The sequence below is a fragment of the Suricata suricatta genome, chromosome 11 (genome assembly GCF_006229205.1).
Source record: "Suricata suricatta isolate VVHF042 chromosome 11, meerkat_22Aug2017_6uvM2_HiC, whole genome shotgun sequence".
NCBI lineage: Eukaryota > Metazoa > Chordata > Mammalia > Carnivora > Herpestidae > Suricata > Suricata suricatta.
This window is the reverse complement of record NC_043710.1, coordinates 6,924,406-6,941,414: the sequence shown is the minus strand read 5'-3', so window position 1 is coordinate 6,941,414 and position 17,009 is coordinate 6,924,406. Positions and strand designations below refer to the sequence as shown.

The window sequence follows — 17,009 nt, the reverse complement described above, 5'->3', positions numbered from 1 at the left end:
AGCCTTCGTCAAGATAGCTTGGTTTCTCCTTTGGGCATTTGCCCAGAGACTTCTGGTCAAGTTTCCACGGTGGGGGTCGTGGGGGTCGGCGCTTGGGTGCGGAGGTCATATATTAGGGCAACAGGGGCCAGGAGCCAAGGGTCAGGGTGCCCCGAACAGGAAAGGTGTAGCCTAGCAGAGGACGCTGGGTGTCTGAGAGAAGTGGGGACCGGGACCCTGGGTTCCAGGGGGTGGCATGAAGGTCGCCTGAGGCAGGGCCACTGCCCCCACCCCACCCCCGCCCAAGCTGAGAGTCCCCCTGTCGCTGTCCTTCAAGGAGCTCTGAAGTGACCTTTCAAGAGTGATGGTAATCAGATTACAGGCCGGCAGGGGGCTGGCAGCCCAGAGCAGGGGCCTCTGGGAACTGTAGTCCTGTGCCCCCAGGGGCAGGCGCAACCAGCACCCCCACCCACTCGTTAACATCGGCCAGTGGTCCTGGGTCTCTGTGAGGCAGCGGCCAGATGATTGGAGACCTTCTGCCACTCATGCCTCCCACCTGGGGCCACAATACTGGACAGGGACTCAGGGGGCCAAGTTTCACAGCTGTGACCTCACCTGTAAAGTGGGGGCCTCTGCACCGGAAACTTTCTGCCACTTACTCGTTGTCATGGCCTGGTAGCTACAGGACCTTCCTTTGGAAGCTCTGGCTGTCCCCAATCCACTGCACACGCCCTGGCCCAGGCACTGATTTGCTGTGTGACCTTAGGCTGGTTGCTTTACTATTCTGAGCCTTGAATGCCTTCATCCAATTTATACTCTCAAATAAGAATATAAATTCCTGCCTCCTCCAGCTGCTGCCTCCTCCTCCCCTAGGGAGGCTGCCTTTTGGATCCTGCTTTGTTCTTTGAGCCAAAGGAGCCCAGGGCTTTGTACACTTTCAAAGGCTGCCTGGGCCTCCCAGGCAGCGGGCTGGTGGAGAGAAGGAACTGGGCGTTCTGGTCTGAGGGCCAAGGAAGCAGGTCACAGAGGCCTGGATGGCCGCAGGACGTCACTGAGCGCCTGGCCTGGGGACCCCGAGCCCAGCCCAGCCCTGGAACCACAAGCGTGGGGCGGGGTCTGAATTCCAATTCCTGGCACTCTCCTGCCCCCTGCCCCGCCAGCTGCCATGCTTCATAGTGAGAAAGATCAGGAAAACACCAATATGTGCCCACACGGATATAGTGGGAATACAGAAAACTTCCTTAGATGCTCCCACCGGCAGCCCTGCCCACAGGGCTGTGCCTCTGCGGGGGTCACCCACCCTCCAAGGCCTTGTCTCCAGCGAGTGGGGTCTTCGGGCTTGGCTGGCATCTTGGGCCGCTGGGCCCGGACTTATTCGCAAAAGGCTGCTCTTCTGAGTAGAGCTCAGGAGGCTAGTTGGTGCTCAGTAACCCCCGGAGAAGGGTCCGTGACCTGACCTGTGCAGTCACCGTGCACCCAAGTCGTGACACACACCTCTGCCCAGACCCCTAACTGCCTCCAAGTTTATTTCCCTGCCGCCAGGGGCCTGCTCCCAACTATCCCCAAATTCTCATCCGGCTCCCCAGACGAATCCAATCCGGCTCCAGGTGGCAGGCCAGGGTGCCCCTCCTGGTGTGCCAGCGCCGTGCTCACCCTTCTGTGCTCAAGCCACTTGCTCAACTGGGACTTGTCTCATTTCTACTAGGAAACAAATTATTTTTTAAAAGTAGGTTCTGGGGGCACCTTGGGTGGCTCAGTCGGATAGGCATCCGACTTTGGTTCAGGTCATGATCTCACGGTTCGTGGGCTCAAGCCCGCATTGGGCTTTGTGCTGACAGCCCAGAGCCTGTCAGATTCTGTCTCCCTTCCTCTCTCTGCCTTTCCCCTGATCACACTGTCTCTATCAAAAATAAAAAATGTTAAAAAAAAAATAAAATAAAATAAAGGTTCTGTGCCCAGTGTGGGGCTTGAACTCAGGACCCTGAGTTTAAGGATCACATACTCTACCAACTGAGCCAGCAAGATGTCCCAGGAGAAACTTTTTTTTTTAAACGCTTGTTTTATTCTAAAGCAGGCTCCATGCCCACATTGGGCTTAAACTCACGACCTTGAGATCAGAATTCTGCTGTATGGACTGAGCCAGCCAGGCATCCAGAAATTACTTCTGAGTGGTTTCTCCGACTGCCTCCTTTGGGAGTCTGTTTGGTCTCATTGTCAATAGCCCCCACTCAAAAAATGGTTTCCAGGCTTTTCTTCCTGGAGTGTTGCCACCCCAGGGAACCGCCCCCGCTTTATTCTGCAAGCCCCAGGCCAGCATGAGGACACCTTGAAGGCTCAAGCTGCCCTACTTGCGTCCCCACGTCCTCTCCGATCTCATTCCCCACCCAGTGCTGTGTGTGCAGATCAATCTTGAACCCTGGAAGCACTTGACCAACCCGAATAACTCAAGGTTGTTTGTCTGACTAGGTTTCTACCCAGAAATCCTGCCCCCTTCTCCGAACCAGTCTTGGGTTTCTCCAGAGCGCGAACACTGACCTTTCCCAACCGGAATTTTCGCCAACCAAGCTGAGGGGGCAGGGAGCCAGAGCCGAAGGGACAGGACAGACCAGCTCGAGCAAAGGGCTTTCCCTCGGTGCTCGGGTCCCAGGGTGGGCGGCCAGGAAAGCGTTTCTCCTCTCCCCACTCCGCCTACGGTCGCTCGTTCCCTACACTTCTGAAGGCCAAGCCTTCCTGCTGTCTCTGTTCTGTTTCAGGGCCTGGAGCTCCTCGGAGAGCGGCTTGAGACAGGCCTTAGCCAGCCACTTCGTTACTCTCCAGAACCCGGGGACAAAACCTGCCAGCGGGGCGCAGGGAGGGAGCTAGCGCAGGAATGGAGCTGGCCCCAGGGGAGAGAGACGGAGGAGATAGCTGGGCTGCGGTTAAGTCATTTATTGATTTTATTTCTAAAACCCACATAGCGCCACTTTGCCTCTTCCAGAGCTTCAAAGAGCTAATTAACCGCCCAATGCGCCCACCAGGGAAACCGGGCTTGTGGGGGAAGCAATGAGGTGAAGCCAAGGTCAAAGAGGGTTGCTAGCTAGGCCCCAGGCCCTGCCCCCATTCCACCAGTTAAGGACAAAGAGAAAAGAGCCTTCTCTGTAGTTGTAGGGCTGCGTTAGAAAACCCCACCAAACTTGCCTTGCTTGCGAGCTTCATTAACCCCACAGGCCCACGGCAAAGGGGTACAGATGTCCTGTGCTCCACACAGGCGGCGCTGGGCAGGCCCGACTTGAAGGTGGAAAGCAGCCCAGGCCGGAGTTGCCCCCACTGGCCAGGTGCTGGGGGACGGGGACTGGCCGTCCCCTAACCTCCCCCAAAGGAAGGAAAGGCAGGTGGGAAAGGGGAGGCTCAATGCAGGTGTTCCCAGGGACAGTGTGGGACACGGTGTGGGACAGCTATAGCAGCTGCCGCTGGGCAAGGACCTCACCGCCTCGTGCAGCCCTGACACAGATTTTTTCCTGGACCCACACGTGGAAGAACAGAGCAGCCGGAGACCCTCTGCAAGGAAGGGCACTTGCCCCCCGCCCCCCAGCCCCCAGGCCTGCAGTGCTGGCAGGCTGCAAGTCCCCAGCAGAGGAAGAAGCAGCCACTTGGCGGTTTTAATTTTAGCTGCTCTGTGCCTCACGGGCAGGATTAGTTGGCTTGACCTTTAGTGCCGATGCCTCCCTAGGCCCGAGGCCTTGGTCAGGTGGCAGCTTCCAGCAACCAGAGCTCATCAGAATGAGCGTAGGGATGGGGGGTCTCCAAGCCCCTGGTTAACGTTTTCAAAACAACAGGGACCAGGGGAATGAGGGGTGATGAGGGCAGGAGGGGTGCAAAGACCCTGGATCTCAGTGGTTAACCAGCAAACAGGGAGAGGCGTGGGGCCACCCACACACTCGGGCTTCTACCAGCAAAGCCACACACAGGGACACAGGTGGGAGGCTCCGTAATGAGAGTCCCAGGCGTCCCCACGGAGAGCGGGCTGCTGGGGCCAGGTGCTGACGGGGACAGGAAAAGTCACTCTGGTGTTGCTGCTGGCGGGGGGGTGGGGGGGGGTTAGAGAAAGAAAATGAAGAAACAGACCCAGAAAAACCACACTGCTCTTTTATTCAATGGAACACCCCCCTTTAACGCAGTGTTGACTCATACACCGAAAAAAAAGCCCAGAGAAATTTCTGCAGATAAACCAGTGAAGAGGACGCGCATCATACATTACTGTCAACATAATCACTCCATGAAGAGGAAAGGGAGAGAAAAGGAAGTAGAACGAAAAACAAGGGGCTCAAACCCTCAGACACTGCAAAACATTCAGATGTTTGGGATTAAAACTTAAAACAAAACCTTCCAGGAAGGAGAGGGACAAATGGCATCTGAGGCTGCTTAGGTGCTCAGGGAGCACGGAAAGGACTCCCCGGGGTGGCAGACGGGCCCATGGTGGCTCGGGGGGCCCCACCCACCGCCGGCAAGGATGCCAGGATAGGTGTTGGCCCTGAACCTGGAAATTAACCCACTTCTCTACAAAGGTGGCAAAGACGAAAATCTCACACTACAGAAAGGAAAAAAAAAAGGTTCTGGGGTGGTCGTGGCAACCTTGAAAATTTTAGAACCAAAGAGACCCCCCCCCCCACTAGCCGGACATCAACGGCCAAAGCCTAAAACCATTTGCTCCCTCCTCTCCTTGGGAAAAGAACAAGGAATGGAGAAAAAGGAAAGGAATCTAATTGCAGCAGAAGATCGGGGAAGAGCATCTCCTTGGACGGAGTCTGAAGACAGGAAGAGATCAGGAAATAACGAAGGAAAAAGAAAAAAAATTAATAAAAATGTCACGATATGGAGCCAGCGTGTTCCGATTCCGTCCACAAAAATAACTCAGGCTGCTTTGCCGAACCATCCTGTCCACCAGGGGCGCTGCTGAGGCTGTCTGCCTGGAAGGGTCACCAATGGGCGCGGAAAGTCCTCACTCTCATGGCTCGGGCCATCGCCGCCGCGGGGAGGGATCCTGGCGGCCCGGTTTGGGGAGAGGCAAAGGGAGTTGGGTGAGGAGAGAAAGAAGACAAAGAAGACACTCGATGCTACGGGGCGCCAGGAGAGCCCAAGCTGGCGCCCCTACTACCACCTGCCCGTTCCCAAGCGAGTCCTCAGTCGCTTGGCCCAGCCCGGTGCGTGCACACACACACATGCGTGCACACCAATCACATGCGTGCATCCCAATGTCTGGCTCCATATGGTGAGGTTCGGCGTGTGTTTAAACGAGACCAATTCTCTCTATATATAATATATATTTTCTTAAAAAAACCAAGTCTAGTTCTGTGGTGGAGGCGGTGGGGGAGCTGGAGGCATCCCGAAGGGCGGCATGCCCGCCACCCCCATGCCCATCATGGTGACAAAGTTAGAAGGGTCCATGGGAGGCGGAGGAGGAGGGGGCGGGGCATACATCATGCCGGCGGAACCAGGCGGCGGAGGCGGCGGAGGGGGAGGGGCCCCGGGCGGCAGAGGCGGCTGGACCCCGGGGGGCAGGGGCACCATAGTGGGGTTGCCTTGCATCTGAGGGGCTCCTGGAGAAGCTGCGGCAGCCGCCTGCTGCTGTTGCCATGGCGGGATGGACCCTGTGCCAGCGCTCGTGGTGGTAGTCGTCGTATCTGGGGTGGTAAAGAAGCCCAAGGTCACACGCGCGGGGGGGGCACACCGCGGCTCTCTGCGGCTGCTGCCTTGGGATGGGGGGGCGAGGGGCGCCTGCTCCTTGCTTGGCATGCGGTACGGTGGTGGGGGGCGGGCGGGCGGGGCTGTCCTGGCGATGGGGAGTGGAGGGGTGGGCAGGACTACCCTGGGGTCAGCCTCGAGGTCTCTGGGCTTAACAGAGTAAGCCCTTTGTCACCAATGCCCCTGGAAGGGCTGAGGGAAAGGTACCAGACACAAGAACCGGCTCTGACATCCCTCCGCCCATCCGCCGCCACCACCGAACGGCACATTCAACCTCAAGGCCACAGCTACTCTTCCCGCAGCCCGGTCCCATCCCTGCAGTCGCTCAGGCCCCAGTCACATCCCCTCTCTGCAGCATGCAAGCACCCTCCCCGCCCGAGCCCGACGCACGGACTCTGGCCAGCTGGCTGCGGGCCTGCATTTCTGGTCCCCTACCTATAATGGCAGGTTCTCTCCAGGTCCCCCAAAACCTCTTCCCAGACACAACCACGCCAAACATCAGCTCTCTTCCGCAAGATCCCCAGGAGGGCCACGAGGCCCTTTCAGTTTCCGCCCCCAGCAGAGACTAGCGTCTCTCCCTCGGTGTCCGCCTGCCCGCGTGAGCTGGGAGGCTCTCTTGTTCCTCTCAGCCCCACCTCCCCGTCCCACCCACCCCCACAGGCCCAAAATATGCCACTCACTTTGCTGCCATGGCAAGGGGGTACTGGAAGCCATACTGCTGCTGGGCGGAGGGGGTGGCGGAGGCTGCTGCTGCTGCTGCCATGGGGGAAGAGGACCAGAAGGAGGGGGCGGGGGCTGCCCACTGGGAGGCGGCGGCGGCGGCGGCATCATGCCCATAGGCGGTGGCGGCATCATGCCTGCAGGGAGGTGGGGGCGAGAGTGAGGCCTGGGGGGCGGGGTGGAGAGGCCGGACAGAGACCCGCTCGCGCCCAGGGCAGGGCGTACCCCCAAAGCAAGCAGGGGAGAGGCTGCATTACCTTTTCCTTGATGCAGGCGATAGACCCCAGAGCCCACAGGCGTACTTCCCAGGTACTGATCTTGATGGAAGGAAAGAGCAGGGACTTAGCAGGACATTGGAACTTGCCAGAGAAGATGCCCCCACCAACAGCTCGTTCGGTCACACAACATGCCATCACCACCCTCGTAGCAATAGTTCTAGAACCTTGCTTTGAAGAGGTTGGCGTCTCTCTACCCCACACAGAAAACACTTCCTGAACCAGAATGAAGTCCTACTCCTTCTGGAGCCCAAGCCTTGGCGGGAGACCTGGTGCAATGCCCAGCCACTCTGAGGGCTGCTTGCAGCAACCCGATGTAACCCTTGCTTATCCCAAAGCCCCAAGGTTTCTGGTCTGACACTTACTTACCCATTGGAGGAGGGCCATGATGCCCAGGTGGGTGGGGGCCCTGGTTCATTGGTGGCGGCGGCGGCTGCATCCAAGGGGGCGGGGGTCCATTAGGGTTGTGCTGCATGGGATGTCCACCATGCCCACCTGCCAGGCTGGGTAACGGGTGTGGGAAGCTGTGGGGGCCACCTCCAGGCCCACCAGGACCGCCTCCGTGCATGCCGTGGTAGGGCCGACTCTCTGAAGGGCCCGAATTCATCCAGGGTGGGCGGCTCTGGGTGGTGGACATGAGAGACTATGTGAGAGCATTTCCCGCCAACGTCCCCGCCTGCTCCCCCTGGTGGCAACACTGTTCTTTCGGCTCTGCCAAGAGGACCGGAACACAAGGACAGGCTCTTCCCCAAGTGACAGATCCCCAAACATCCTGACATCCGGAAGAACAATGTTGCCAGCCATATCCATCCACCTGCTCTACCCAGACACCTGGCCATAGCACCCCGGTCTCTGAGGAAGAGAATGGGGGCCAGACCGCAAGAACCAGCCCCGGAAACTCACCGGGGGAGGCGGGTTGTTGGCGGGAGCCGCGGGGCGCGGGGCGCTGGCCAGGGGCGTGGCGGCGGGCCCAGAGCTGGAGCCCACAGATGCTGGCACGGGCGCTTCGCCCAGCTCAGCCATGAGGGACAAGTACTCTTTATCCATCCGGGCTTTATCCTGAGCTGACTGGGGGTCACCAGGCCTGAAGGTGGGGTAGAGAAGAGAGAGAAGAGAAAAATACCTCCTTATTAAGAGAAAAGTTTCACTTTCTGAAAAAGCGACAGTTTTGAGGAATCCATCCTTCCTCAAAATGGTCTCATCAAATTGTCAGTTCTGTGCCCCGCTCTGCATCAGGGATTACATGTGGACCTGTGCCACAACAGAGAAGACCACGCCAGCCACGGGAGCCAGGCAGGCACAGGCTCTGCCAAAAAGCAAACTTGCATCAAATCCTACATTCCCAGTGTGAGGGAAGAAAAATGTATGCAAAACTAGAGCACTTGCCATGTTTTCCAAAGTAAAAAAACGTTGCTCTCAAGGGCTGGTTCAAAACCGGTCAAGAATCCAGACTGCTTGGCAGCAAGAGGCAGCTAATACTGAGCCACAGTAAAAATGTTTATACCCACGATGGAAGTTGCCAGTGTTCTTGAACTCAATATGAGCCACAAAATACAGCTGTTCTGCACAAGCTGCTCCTAATCATTCTAATTATTTTGGGCTTTAACATCACACCATCACAGTCCATGTTCACATAAAGGAAACTTCTCTCAGGTCCAAAGAACTAACAGTAACCAACCAACAACATGCTAAAAAAAACATCTTAACACACCACGGGCTACAAAGGAGCTCCAATGCCAGCCACCCACCTTTGGAATTTACAATCGGAAGCAATGTGGCCAGCCCCTCCACACTTGGTGCACACCGTGGTATTGGTGATGCTGCGGGTCTCTGAGCTCTGCCAGGGTCTTAAGATCCTGTTGAGGAAGGAACCAAAAAAAAGTCATCTCAAGAACTCCGGTCAAACTCCCTCCTCCCACAGGTGCGTTAGGTCCACGTGCATCTACCTTCAGAACTGACGACGCACCTGTTATCATCTTCCCGAAGGGTCCCATTCAAGCGAGCCAACTCCCGAAGCTGCATCTTCCGTAGATCGTTCTGGTCCTCAGGGGTCTCAATACCCTGCTTCAGGATGTTTCTTATCTAGTGGAGATGCAGCAGACATGGTTAGGTAAGCGCCGGGGCCACCACACGACCTCTGGCAACAGGCCGCACTTCCGGCCGCCTCACCTGCTCCACTGCCTTCTTCACGTTCTCCATGGTGTTGGCAGTGACGAGGGCGTGCAGCGGCTCGTCTTCTCCTGGCAACATCTGGCCATCTTTGCGCCCAACTTTCCCTTCTTTCACGGACCCCTTTCCCCGGATCATAATCTTGGCATTACACTCCTTCTCTATGTTCTTCAAGGTGTTCCCTCTGTCAGAGGCAGAAAGAACAGTTTTTGTACTTGGCAGGCAAGGTCACATGCCAGAAGAGACCGAGCGGGCTGATCACGCCGGCAGGAAAGTGTTGAGTGCACGGATTTTCCTACCCAAAGTTCCACGACCCCCAAGTTAAGGCCAGCCACAGCAACTAAGCCTCAACACAGGACTTCTCTGCAGTAAAATGCAGAAGTTAAAGAGGCTTTCTCACAGAAAGGCATGAACTCCCACCAGAAACAGGAAGGTAAGCATCAACGCACCCAAGGGGGCCTGAGACCCACCTCACAGGTTCGGAGAACGCCGTGCTGTCCCACAGGACGGCCCTTCCTTACCTGGGCCCGATCAGCAGCCCCACGAAGTTGATTTCTGGATACTCATCTTGTGGAATCATCACTTTATCGCTCACCCGTGTTGCTGGAGGTCTAAGAAAGAAAAGACTCATGGACTCTGCACGTTTCTGAGGACACAGACAAGCCACAGCTCTCCTAGAACCGACCTGGGTACCACGTGTTAATTACACGTGACTTGGGGGTTGAGAGAGGAGGCGGGAGTGCCAGAACAGGGCTCCCAGCTCACACGCAGTCCACACGTATCCTCGTCCCGGCCCCCCAGGCCCTCCGCTTACTTGTAATCTGCAGGCGGCTTGAAATCAGGGTTGAGGGCAACCATCTCCGTGATGAGGTTGTGCCGCTCCTCCTCTAGCTTCTTGCGGGTGCGGAACTCGCGGGTGTTGAGCCGCTTCCCCTCACTGTTGTAGATGGGCTCAGGGGAAGGGGACCTGTGGGAGACAGCGCCCCGTTACTGCTCTGCCTTCACTTTTCTCACCCACGCGGGCTAATATTAGTCTTCCCCAGCCCCTCTGCCTCTCAGACCCTAACACAACACTCTTCGGAGGAACCGACCATTAACGTGTGCTATTCAAGATCGTGTGGACGGGGGAAATGAACGGTGGCTTGGCATTAGGGGGACTGGGGTGTGTGTGAGAAAGGAAAAAAAAAAAGAGCTGGCTTCTAACTGTTGAGAAGAAAAAAGTCTGTCCTTCTGGGGGAAAATCTTTGGATTTTGGCAAGGACAGTATCATCTTCTGGAGTCCTCTTGCCAACTACGGATTTTTCTTTCGTTTTAAAAAAACTATACGGTATTATGACTCCATTATGAACCATGGAAACCCCAAGTTTAGGCAAAATGCGGACTCCTGCAGAGCTCACGCCCTCTCGGGAAGAGTGTCTGCACCCCTACCGCAGAGCAAGTACGAGCTCTTTAACCCAATGCGACTGGGACTCAAGGCTGCTGCGGCTACTTGGCCCCACAATGGAGAGAGATGGTTCAAGGCTTCGTCTCTGCTTTTCCTTCAACGGCCTGGCTGTGTCCAAGGCCCTGGAGCCAACCTGTTTTCTGGCTGTTCGAGGTTGGGGAGTCTGGGTAAAGAAAAACGTTAAAGGGCTAAAGCAGCTTCTGCTAGAGGCTGCAAGTGCAGATTTGGTCAAGTACTTGTCTAGGGTCTGGACCTGCAAACAGCAAGGGGGAAACCTAGGATTCTCCACCAGAGTTTACAAGTCCAGAAAGCAGATTTTCTCTCTCTCATTTTTTTTAAGGAGTAAAATGCTGTTGCTACAAGTAAAAAATAGTAATGATAAAATGGTCAGTTTACCACAGCTGGATTTTGCGGTAATAAAAAAAGAGAAGTTACGCTCCTAGAATTCTGAGTTAAGATTACAAAAAGGACCATAGCTTGATATTCTGAATGAAAATTTAGTAGCAGCTGCAAGAAGGGAAGAGATCATGTGGATCAGGTTATTTAAAAAAAACATCCTGAAAGTAGTCAAGACTCCTATACCCTTGGTTTAGTTGAGAGAACCTTGTCTAGTTGGAGAGCAGGGACTGAGCTCGGCTGCTCCCACTGTCTTCAGCCTGAAGGGAACCATGTCATACCACGTTACACACACGATGGAATAAAAGGTCAGGTTTGTTCATGGCTAATGACGGCTAAATGAAACCTCCGTTTCTAGCATTTATGTAAACTGTTGACACAATCCAATGATAGTGAACAAAAGCAAACATACCCCAGCTTATTAGACTATCAGCTTACACATTTAAATCTACAAAAGATCTTAAAAACATTTTTAACTGTGCAACTTAAGCAACATGAAAATAGCAGTAAGTGGCTTAATATTGAAAATACACCTTCTTAAGACATAACCTTATTAAGGTAAGAAACTCATGCAGTTCCCTCCAACCTGGGCTCAAAAGCAAAACCAATCAGGCATGAGGCCCTCTTTCAAACTGAATACAAGGGAGAAGAAAACTCTGCTCTGGTTTGATTTCTAAAATGCTCGACATTTCTAATTCCCACCCCATAGCTGTCTAGAATTTAAACATTTCTGGCTAATCAACAAAACGAGTTTTACAGTACCAAATCATCATTTAAAAGCCTCCCAACAGTTTAACCTCTTCCCAAATTGTGAATGTGAAAGGCAATAAATAGCTAATATTCTAGAGGTCAGACTGGCCCAACTTCTTCTCTGAGAGTAGGCATCATATAGATGAACTAAATTCTAATCCCAGTTCTCCAGGAAGCAAAGGTCTGTTAAAAATTCAACCTTTTGAGGAATTGCCTGGTAACCTGTTAGACATATTGCTAAAGGGAAAAAGGCCAAAAAAAGAACTCAACAGTTGTGGTCTACAACCTACAATGCAAATCTTGGGGGAGGAAGGGGCGGGGGGTGGAAAAACACCACCAAAAAATATAAAACACAACCTTCCAACCAAAATCTACAGGTAAAAACTTATAAACTCAACCATGGAAAATTAGAGAACACGTGGAGAAATTCGTTCCCTGGCAAATGGCAGCAGAAAGATGCGTGAGTGGCTTTAAAAGCATTACATCATCTTCCTGATTTAATGAGCCATTAATTGGGTAGTCAAAGCCGAAAACGCTAATTTTTAAGGTGAAGTGCTTTCCACTGTGCTGCGTGCACTCAGAGAAACTTCCCTGAGAGGGAGGCGCCCCGCTCTTCTGTTGTTAGATGGACCCAACTTCAGTGGTTTGAAGTTCAACCAGTCAGTAAAATTCCTGGTTAAAAAGTTCATTTCCCTCAGACTTTTCAAAGGTGAGAGAAAGGATAAACTGAAATGACATGACCACAGCTGTTAGAAGACCCCACTCTTAAAAAAATACAGGTGACTTGGGGTTGGTTGCTGGCCTTCCCCAAATAGGTGAGGAATGTTCTGGCCTCTCCCAAGGCCCCCGGGCAATGGCCGAGGCCGAGAGTTCCCTGGCAGTGAAGGAAGGCGGTTAGAAATCTCATCTACTTTAAAACCATCTCAAAACCTTGAGGAGGACTGCAGTGGTGAGCTAACCAGACGGAGCTTCTGGCCTGCTCAAACTCAGTGATGCTCAAAAATATTCTCAATCCCTGCACCGTGAACCTGTGAGAAAAACTCTATACTCTCGGCTTTTCCACCGAAGCGGTTACTGTAAAGGCTGGTGAACCAGCCACCTCACTGACCCTCCTGGGGGGGGGCGGGGGGAAGTCAGGGTAAAATCTACACGCTTACCACTTGGAAACCAGGTGTCCATTTTCCCGTGTAACTTTTTATTCTGCTAGTAATTAAGTTTCACTCCAATTTTCTAACTGATGACTAACCATATAGATTTGCTAATTAAACCGTAAGCCCAATAATCAAGAGTTTTATCAGTCGTCTTACTAGGACTTTCTTTGAACTGACACAATATGTTGCCACCAGTAAAACGTATTGAGAAAAAGGTAAAAGCGTTACTGTCAGCTGGTTAAAACTGTTTCCCAACCTGTCCTCAGGGTTAGGGGGGATGCCCAGGTCTCCTGTGCGCAGTTTACGAGTCAGGTCTTCTATCTGCAGTTGCACTGGAAGAAACCAGGTTAGGAAAGAAAAAAAAAGGATGGAAAAAAGACAATGTTACCAAAAAACATCTCAAATCTCAACAACAAGCATGAAGAACTCGGAGACTTTGAAAGGGACGACTGATCAGTGAACACTTTGAGGCAAAAACCCCCAACCGCCTATCGGCAGGAGTCCATTTACATCTACAGGTATTTTTCACTTCAAAATGGTTATCACTTAAGGAAGCAAACAGTTTGTTGGAAAAGGGGTTAGCAGTATAGACTGTTCACTAAGGCTCACGTCAAGGCAGTGGTTCTGTCCCCCCTCCCCCGCCCCACCACGGCTCGCTGCACAAGCGGCACCCGGAACAAAGCATGACATTATCACCAATACCCTGTTCCCGACCAAATGACTTTGAGGGCAAGACTCTTGCGAGTTTACTGGTCTTCGGTAAGTATTAAGCATAGCCCAAAATGAAACCCAAATCACGTGGGACAAGGAAAAATACCAGTTTAGCAAAGATCATTTTCATTGATACAAGACTCAAAATTCCTTAAGCAAGTTAAGACATTTAATAATCGACTCAATACCTCATAAAAAGTTTATTACATATACATGCTCTTTCTGTACAACCCGATCTGTACTAATAAGAATTCCCAATACCTGCTGCTTTTGTTCAAATCTTCATATGCTTTAATTAACCAGTAAACCATGAGATGTTAATAAGTTTGTTTTCAGACTCGCTCCTCATGACGGGAGGAAAAGTAGGGGTGTGGAAAATAGAAGTGTGGGTCAAGGGGAATGTGTGTGGCCCTCAGACCTTGATAAATGAGGCTGTACGTGAAAAAGAGGAGGGTTTCACAAAAGTTCAGTGACTCCAGGGAAAAGCTACCCGGCTGATTTCTCAAGATAATGGAACTGTAGAGCAAGATCGTTTTCTTCAGCGTGCTCAACAGCCACCTGTTTCTTACCTTTGTAGCATCTGAGGGTTGTGAGCAGGCATCTCTAACAAGGGCGAGTCTTAACTGGGTTGGGTTAACGAGTTGACTCCCATATAGGATTACTACAGGTCTAGCCCAAGATCTACTTCTAGTTTTAAATACACCCACAAGGCAATACTATATATCCACCCCAAGGCCAGAGAAGTGGAAATCCAAATTCATACCCAGAAAAGGTACGTGGGTGCCTTGCACAAAGCAGTGTGTGCCACGAGAGACAGAAGAGGAGTAAGATCTCAGGATCCCTAAACTCTTCTCACCAGCAAAGTTCTGACTTGACGGGCACGGATTAAGCTCAAGAACTCAAGTGAAAGTCCCCCTCGTGGGGGGAGGCAGTCCTAAGTACCGTAGTGATGTGGGGTCTGCCCTGAGAAAATAACTGGCAACTAAACCAAAAGTTTGGGATCTTCCTTGGAGCTGAGCTCTACACTGGCCTGGCTTTGACTCTATCCACTTTGGTTACAACTGTAAACAACAGCCCTTCGGGCTCAGTGCATTAACGCCCTACACAGAAGAGAGCTGGAGAGACGGAAGAGAATCTGTTTGCTTTTCCCATTTTCCAAGACTGCTTGCGTTCTTGGGATACTAGCTCACTAGGGACATTTCACAAGGTTGTAAAGACCCAGACCAATCTAATATATGAGATGAGGGGGTGGCGGCAGTAGATTGGAACAGTGGGGAAAGAATATTAGTACTGTGAGAACAAGATAAACAATTCCAACACCTCAAAACTCTCAGCATTTAGAAAACATGAGATGAAGATTCTCAAGAATAACACATGCCCGCCTTGAAGCCTGTATCTGTGAAGGCCGAAGGCTCCAGCCTCAGAGGCCCAGGCAGCCTTGGCCCTAATTTACTCCAGAGGGGATGTTTATTTGGTTAGTAAGAAATATTTTCAAGCGATCTTTTCAGAGACAGCTGCAGATACATGAATAAAGGTGAAACTTGCATTAAAAACCTTGTACTTAAAAAAAAGGTAGTGTTGAGATTAACTTCATTTACATTGTGGACAGTCATTGTTAAGTCTTAAAATGTCCCCACGATTAGGATCTCTCACCCTGTCACCTCATTCCATATCCAAGTAGTATCCCTTCCCCAGCAGGGTTCTTGGATAGTAAATAATAAAAGAGCCCTCGTTTTAAAAGACAGCTCTCCAAAGACCAAACCAGAAAAGATGCTGAAGGAAAGGTTAGATTCGACAAAATGGTAAAAAGGGGTGCACTGTGAACACTTTCAGAGACAGCCTTTGATTAAATTAAGTTTTTTTTTCTTTTCAGAAAGTACCTATAAAAAAGTAAAAGACCACATTTGAGGGGGAGGGAGGAATATGAAATTATGGTGAAGAGCCATGCTGTGAAAAAGGTACTCAGTTTAAAATACCTGCAGCGTTCTCCACTGGGGCCGTGTCCAGAGAGGCAGAAGACAGTCACCTGACGACTGGCAATGACCAGGAGCTGAAAAGTGCAGGTGGGGCGCTGGACTGGGGACTACCCTCACTCCTAAAGTGGGGCCCTCTACCTTCCTGGCACTCATGGAGAACACTGCTGTTACAGACAGACCAAAACAAGGAGCTGCAAGCGCAGGACTTATACAGCAAAAACTGATGGGTTACGTCAAAGTCAAGAATGTACACCGATGACACCTCATCTTAAAAAAACAAGACTTTAAGGTCTCAAACTTACAACACACAGAATATGTTGCTCAGAATAAATTGTAACAATCTGAAAACGCATCTGGGTGCAGAACGTGTATTTACCTATATAAGCTCTTTCTTGTTCCCGAGTAAGTCCAGGGGGGATAACCGTAGGCATTCCCGGAATCACCGTCTTCTGTTCCATCGTATCTTGGTTCCAGCGGCTCCTCTTCCGCTTTTTACTTGGGAAGTCTAAAGGCAGATAAAGTCCCCATCAAATGCAAATATAAACCAGCCAACTATAACAGGCAGATCAGGATACTTAGGACACTACATACAACCTGGGCAGACTGCGGGGAGCCTGAGAGCTTGACCTAAGGCATTTTGTAAATGCAAAAATTAAAGACAAACCAGAGAGAAGTCAGAGACACGTAGCCACTACAGGGGGACCTGGACCCGGGCCCAAAAAGGTTAACATTTCACATTTATAATGCGTCCGAAGACACGGTGGAGTACATAAATGAGCTAATAAGTCTTAAGGTCTCAAGTTTCAGATCTGCATCACCTGTGGATGCCTTAAAAGCCCCAAGGGGGACAGAATACACTGAGGGATCAGGTTTGTACAGCAGTATTGAGGAAACTGCTCGTTCTTCCCACCTCCACCTTCCCACCAGTCACACTCCCAAACTGGATTTGGAACTAAATCCTAAACCTAGGATTTACTAAGTGAAAAAGCCCTATTTTTGAACAAAACTAATTTTTCCTTCATCATTTTGGCCAACACAAGCGTTCAATCTTCCTGGCCAATTAGACAGTATCGGTGGTACGAAAAATTCAACCAAGAACAAGCTGTGCAACAGCGACCAAATCCACCTCCCCCATACAACTTACAGGAACTCCCTACATTTGTGAGACACACAAGTCAGCTCTACCTCCCAAGGGATGCAGGCAGGCCCAGGGGCGGAGCCCCAACAACTAAGGGGAGGTGTTACCAGACTTCTATGATAAATGAGTAGACCACGAAAAATTTCTCTCCCTCCAAAAAGAACATCGGCCCCAACCACACTCTGAGGACGTCCAACCTTTCCTTCGCTGTAATGAAAACCTTGCCTTGCTATAGAAAGAAGCTATTCTTGCCTTTTTTCTGCCTTTTGGACAGCCCTACAACCAGGAAGAAGGTGCTCCACGTCATCAGTTGACCCTTTCACACTTTACCTGACACGCACCCACCACCCCGTCCACCAAATCAACCCACTCCACGCCCTTCACCTCTACCAGGTGCTAGAGAACACGGACGCCTCCCCCTGCCCCCGCCAGATTTTAGTCGGGCGACGAAGCCCGGCCACCACACTGCGCCTGCGCACAGCAACCTTCGTCTTCCCCGCCCCCTCCAGCGCGCGTGCGCACTCGGGACCCGAGAACCAGGCCGCGCGCCCCGTGGCGCCTCCGCCCGGGGCCTCCCCG

General features: G+C 52.0%; 1 protein-coding gene across 10 annotated transcripts in view; it reads right to left on the bottom strand.

Moving 5' to 3' along the window:
* Nucleotides 1-4,086: 4,086 nt before the first annotated feature.
* The window catches only part of SF1 (splicing factor 1), a 13,574-nt gene continuing 651 nt past the window's right edge, over nt 4,087-17,009 (bottom strand). Inside the window, exons 2-14 of one of the 10 annotated variants that reach the window (XM_029956363.1) lie at nt 15,669-15,797; nt 12,862-12,937; nt 9,679-9,831; nt 9,386-9,475; nt 8,865-9,048; nt 8,662-8,777; nt 8,444-8,551; nt 7,599-7,779; nt 7,065-7,338; nt 6,678-6,737; nt 6,381-6,557; nt 5,435-5,639; nt 4,087-4,999 (exon numbers count right to left, since the gene is read on the bottom strand). In XM_029956363.1, coding sequence (XP_029812223.1) covers nt 4,870-4,999; nt 5,435-5,639; nt 6,381-6,557; nt 6,678-6,737; nt 7,065-7,338; nt 7,599-7,779; nt 8,444-8,551; nt 8,662-8,777; nt 8,865-9,048; nt 9,386-9,475; nt 9,679-9,831; nt 12,862-12,937; nt 15,669-15,797 — 1,883 coding nt within the window. In that variant the 3' untranslated portion in view covers nt 4,087-4,869. Of the gene's footprint in view, nt 5,000-5,259; nt 5,640-6,380; nt 6,558-6,677; nt 6,738-7,060; nt 7,339-7,598; nt 7,780-8,443; nt 8,552-8,661; nt 8,778-8,864; nt 9,049-9,385; nt 9,476-9,678; nt 9,832-12,861; nt 12,938-15,668; nt 15,798-17,009 lie in introns of those variants that run through there. The other 9 variants (XM_029956366.1, XM_029956368.1, XM_029956369.1 and 6 more) reach the window with 9 other exon arrangements.